Source organism: Antechinus flavipes, chromosome X, assembly GCF_016432865.1.
Source record: "Antechinus flavipes isolate AdamAnt ecotype Samford, QLD, Australia chromosome X, AdamAnt_v2, whole genome shotgun sequence".
NCBI lineage: Eukaryota > Metazoa > Chordata > Mammalia > Dasyuromorphia > Dasyuridae > Antechinus > Antechinus flavipes.
In genome coordinates, this window is record NC_067404.1 from 3,939,556 (window position 1) to 3,945,176 (window position 5,621).

The following is a 5,621-nucleotide window of genomic DNA, read 5'->3' on the forward strand; positions in this document are numbered from 1 at the left end:
TGCCTTTGAGCTATAGAACTGGATAAACTGAGGATGAACTGTAAGAAACTGAATGTGTTGTGTTTTCTTCTTTCAGTGTGTCTGATATCATCTATTCCACTGATTGAGAAACATAGACACAGATAGAGAGCAAACCTAGTGAGTTCCAGCCCATTTATTTGATTCTAGAAAGCCCCCTGATTTTCAGCTCTATATCATGGTCCCAGGAGATAATCATGGTTTTTATTTGGGGAAATGACTTTTACCCAATTTGGGGAAGGGGAATTTTTATTGTAGAAATCAACATTCAGTTTCTGTTGATTGAAAGAGAAAGCCAAATTCATTTCAGAAACACTAATCAAAACAAAACAAAACAACAATAACAACAATGAGCAATATTGGTCAGTGTTTTTATTTCAGAGGATATACCCAATTCCTGTTAATGCCTTTACATTATTTTTTTCTTCTCTTAACAAAGGACTGTTGTTATTTCCAAAAGAGATATTGTGATGAACTGGAGCTCTCTCCAGGATAGAAATAACTTAGCCCATTAGTTAAGATGTATACACAGAAAAGAAATGATTGGTCAATTGAATGCTATTTAGCATGTCAAAAAATGGAAGGGTGTCTTACTTGTTCTTGTAATTGTTCATCAAATGGTTAAGTATGGATGTTAGTACAAGTTTATGGTCCAAATACACTGTTTAGCTCATGGCTTAATTTTCCACAATCTTATATTAAATCCTAGTTGATTACTTATGATCCCTGAGACAACTGAAAGGATAATCACTCGGGCTATGTTGTAGAATAGGGGATTCATGGTTAGGCCGTAGAGCCTAAATGGTGTGTTTAATTCTTTCAATAACTTTGTTGATAGCTTTAGCACGTTGTTCACCAGTGTGAGCTGTTCTGTTTTATTTGGCTTCTTTTTCATTTTGAAATATAAATTGATCTGTTCTGTAAGCAGTACTGAAATGTTATTGTATTTTTTATTGGTTTCAGACCCTATGGAGGCAAGATGCAATAAAAAGAGCAGCAGGGCTGTTTCCCAAATTAGGAATTCCCAGTTATAAGCATTATCCAGAAAGCTTTTATGGCTTTGGAGAACCTGGGCACAGCAAATAAAAGCGATTGAAAGTGTCATCAAGAATACCGAAGACACAATCACATCTACAAAGCGCTGTGGACCTTGCATTTTTAAATAAGAACGTAGTGATAGCCAGATCTTAATGTTCTCCATCTTTTTGAGCCTGAAATGGGGGATTTCATATTTCATAGCTTTCCTTGCAGAAGTTATATTGCTAAAAAGTTTTGCAAATAAAAACTGCTGCATGTATGTTCTCTCTGCCACACACATCATAAAAAAGAATATCCAAATCAGACACAAGCGTTCAAGAAAATTGATTGTTGATAAAATGATGATCGATATTGAAGGTGGTGCCCCACAAAGAAGAGTCAGGAGCTCCTCAGCTGAGATGAAAGGTATTTGGGCCAGCTTCTTTTCATGGAAGATTCGATATAAAAATGGAAAAACTGTTAATCCAATAGTAATAATTTTTCCCAGCATCTGGTAACTTACATTCTGCTGATATGTTTTAACCCTTCTCATAATGATGCTGCTGATTTCCAAAACAGACATCTTCATTTTTTTGCATTCATTACCTTCCCAGATTATTGTACTCACTCGTTCATTGGGAGAACTCATGTCCTGAAGCCAGAACAAATGGTTCAGTTGGAAAGTGTCCTCTTTTGAATTCTGCTTGGTACCTGGGAGCAGTGCCTTGGTATTTGCCTCATCACTGTTGTTTGCAGCTGATGAGTGGCATTCACTATTTTGCAAAAGGTTATTCCACATGTCCTTTGTCTCTGAGTCAGGGCAGGTGCTTTCAGAGTCACTCTGACTACAACTTCTAAAATCACCACTGACACTGGATGGAGACTCCTGACTTAAGATAGCTGACTCAAGATCTGATTCAGGCAGTCCATCTGAATCTCCAATGGTGGGACACCCTCTTGAAGTGGAAATTTTCTTTGGTTGAGTACTTATGTGTTTTGACGAAATCAATGGCTTTTCATTCTTGATTTCATAACTATTGTCACTTGGAGCTCCTTCTACTCGTCTCCCTGACAGTATTATCTTTCTCTGTTCTTCACAGTCATTCTCACTTGACAATTCATCTGGAACTTGATTTCCTAAATCTGTTTTACCTTTCCGACTCTTTTCGCCATCTGATAGTTTTGCTTTCTCTCTTGGTTGCCATATTTTCATTTCTGATTGAGAATGTTTCTTCTTTGTGCTGAGATTCAAACGTGCTAAAGCATTTTCAGCTTGAATCCTGTCAAGTAATAATTTTAGTCTTTTTATGGGAGTGTTGAAAAAGAGAGTCATCCAAGAATCAGCATTTTGGGATGCAGAAGATTCTATTCCTCTGACTTTATCAGAACAATTATAACTTTTACATTCTGTGTTCCCACCATCATTTGCAAATTTGTCTGATTTTCTCCTATTGTAATTTCCATTGGTTTCAAAAGGTTTAGCAACCTGAATGGAGACTATTTGATAGTGAACAGTTCCCATCAGTACCATAAGACACACCGGAACAATCACTTCGCTTAAATTCACAACAGGCATTATGAAATACAACACAATGGCAGTAACTTGCATGAGATAAAGCAGTAGCAGCCAAAAAAAAATTCGGAAAGAGGTAACCTGAATCCACCATTCACTGAAAAAAGGAAAACAAATAACCCGAATAATTCCCTCACGAGTTAGTGATGTCCAAGGAATTTCAGGTTTGTCTTTGGCAAATGTTGAGCCTCTGATGAGGTCGACATCTATCAAGTCCGACTTGATGTGACCTGTCTTTTTGGGTTTGTTTTTGAAGCCTTTTATCTGGTCTTGTTCTATAGATTGTTCCCATATCTGCTGATTGTATACTCCAATTTTCTTTTGGTACCACAATATGGCGTCTTTCTCATTGTCATCTATCTGGGTGAGGCCTCCAGAGAAGAGGACTTTACTGAGAGCACGGGAAAGAAAATGTTGAAATTGAAGAGAAAAGTTGTCGGTCTCCGACTCCGAGCTCTCGTCTTCCACCCCAAGCCTTTCTCCGGCCTTTGGTGTGAAGCGCCGGCAGCCAGGGAGGCAGGCAGTGGGGCCACCTCGGGGGATGGGGCGCCAGCCGGGTCGGGAAGAGGGCCGGTGGCCGGGATTCACCGTCTCCCTGGCTCGTCTCGCCGGATCCCCGCCTTCCCCGACCGTAGTGCTCTGCCCTGGTGCCGGTTGCCCATCAGTTCGGCCACCGGGACCTCTTTTTACTGTGGTCCCGGTCTGGCAGCCGGGACCCACCGCAGGTCCCATCTTCCCCCAGAAGAGACATCCGCGGCGGGCAGTAACCAAGGAGACCACCGCACACAGACCAACGATGGAACTGGTCACCCTGGGCAACAGAACCAGCAGTGCCCTGCGCATAAATGATGACGTCACAAGCCACCCACCTGTTGAGCACTATGGTCAGGGTTTCAGTCCTGTCTCACTCTTCGTGATCCTTTTTGATGTTTAATTGGTAATGATACTGCAGCATCTTTTGCATACCACCTTTCCTTCTCCAGCTCTTTTGACATGTGGGTGAGGAACTTAGGCAAACAGGTTAAGTGACATACCCGGAGTCACAAAGTTACTAAGATTTGAATTCAGTTTTCCCTAGCTCCAGGAGGAGCTTTTTCTACCAAGCCACCTAGTAGAATCGATTAGAAATCAGAGTTCCACAATATGCTGTTTATGAGACATGGCCAAAACAGAAAGACACACCAAGTTTAGCTAAGGGACAGTAGAAGAATCTGTTATGCTTAAATAAGAGAGAGTTACCAATCATGATCTCAGATAAAGCAAAAACTAAACCAGACCCAATTAGAATTATATTTTACTAATACGTACCAAAGCAACAATAGCAGTAAAAACATATATACACCAAATGGCAGCACATCCAAATTCTTTTTTTTTTTTTTTTGTATCTTTATTTATTTATTTACTCATTTATTTATTTATTTATTTTTATTTTATAATAACTTTTTATTGACAGAACCCATGCCAGGGTAATTTTTTACAACATTATCCCTTCCACTCACTTCTGCTCTGATTTTTCCCCTTCCCCCCCTCCCCCCTCCCCTAGATGGCAAGCAGTCCTATATATGTTTTTTTTTTATTTTTATTTAATAATTACTTTATATTTACAGAATCCATGCCAGGGTAATTTTTTTTTACAACATTATCCCTTGCACTCGCTTATGTTCCGATTTTTTCCCCCTCCCTCCCTCCACCCCCTCCCCTAGATGGCAAGCAGTCCTTTATATGTTGGATATGTTGCAGTATATCCTAGATACAATATATGTTTGCAGAACCGAACAGTTCTCTTGCTGCATAGGGAGAATTGGATTCAGAAGGTATAAATAACCCGGGAAGAAAAACAAAAATGCAGATAGTTCACATTCGTTTCCCAGTGTTCTTTCTTTGGGTGTAGCTGCTTTTGTCCGTCATTTATCAATTGAAACTCTTTGTCAAAGAAATCCACTTCCATCAAAATATGTCCTCATATAATATCGTTGTCGAAGTGTATAATGATCTCCTGGTTCTGCTCATTTCACTTAGCATCAGTTCATGTAAGTCTCGCCAGTCCTCTCTGTATTCATCCTGCTGGTCATTTCTTACAGAACAATAATATTCCATAACATTCATATACCACAATTTACCCAGTCATTCTCCAATTGATGGACATCCTTTCATTTTCCAGTTTCTAGCCACTACAAACAGGGCGGCCACAAACATTTTGGCACATAGAGGTCCCTTTCCCTTCTTTAGTATTTCTTTGGGATATAAGCCCAATAGAAACACTGCTGGATCAAAGGGTATGCACAATTTGATAATTTTTGGGCATAATTCCAGATTGTTCTCCAGAATGGTTGGATTCGTTCACAACTCCACCAACAATGCATTAGTGTCCCAGTTTTCCCGCATCCCCTCCAACATTCATCATTATTTTTTCCTGTCATCTTAGCCAATCTGACAGGTGTGTAGTGGTATCTCAGAGTTGTCTTAATTTGCATTTCTCTGATCAATAATGATTTAGAAAAAGCCAGGAGGAAGTAGACCAAAAAATAATTGGAAACTAAATAATCTCATACTAAAGAATGATTGGGTGAAACAGCAAATCATTGACATAATTAATAACTTCACCCAAGAAAACGATAATAATAAGACATCATACCAAAATGTATGGGATGCAGCCAAAGCGGTGATAAGGGGAAATCTCATATCTCTAGAGGCCTATTTGTATAAAATAGAGAAAGAGAAGGTCAATGAATTGGGCTTGCAACTAAAAATGCTAGAAAAGGAACAAATTAAAAACCCCCAGTCAAACACTAAACTTGAAATTCTAAAAATAAAAGGAGAGATCAATAAAATTGAAAGTAAAAAACTATTGAATTAATTAATAAAACTAAGAGTTGGTTCTATGAAAAAACCAACAAAATAGACAAACCCTTAGTAAATCTGATTAAAAAAAGGAAAGAGGAAAATCAAATTGTTAGTCTTAAAAATGAAAAGGGAGAACTCGCCACTAACGAAGAGGAAATTAGAGCAATAA

At 38.9% G+C, this 5,621-nt stretch overlaps 1 protein-coding gene across 1 annotated transcript; it reads right to left on the reverse strand.

Annotated features, from left to right (window-relative positions):
* Positions 1-386: 386 nt before the first annotated feature.
* On the reverse strand, positions 387-3,340 carry LOC127542779 (protein PHTF1-like). Its single transcript, XM_051968595.1, has 2 exons — positions 1,305-3,340; positions 387-1,172 (listed from the first exon to the last, which is right to left on the reverse strand). The coding sequence occupies exons 1-2, from the start codon at positions 3,338-3,340 to the stop codon at positions 689-691; spliced, it is 2,520 nt and encodes an 839-aa protein (XP_051824555.1). The 3' UTR covers positions 387-688.
* Between the last annotated feature and the right edge of the window lie 2,281 nt (positions 3,341-5,621).

Coding starts and splice junctions, on each gene's coding strand:
- LOC127542779 (XM_051968595.1), bottom strand. CDS start 3,340: ATGGGACCTGCGGTGGGTCCCGGCTGCCAGACCGGGACCACAGTAAAA. Junction 1,173..1,304: donor GAGAGAACATACATGCAGCA/GTTTTTATTTGC, acceptor TTATTTAAAAAT/GCAAGGTCCACAGCGCTTTG.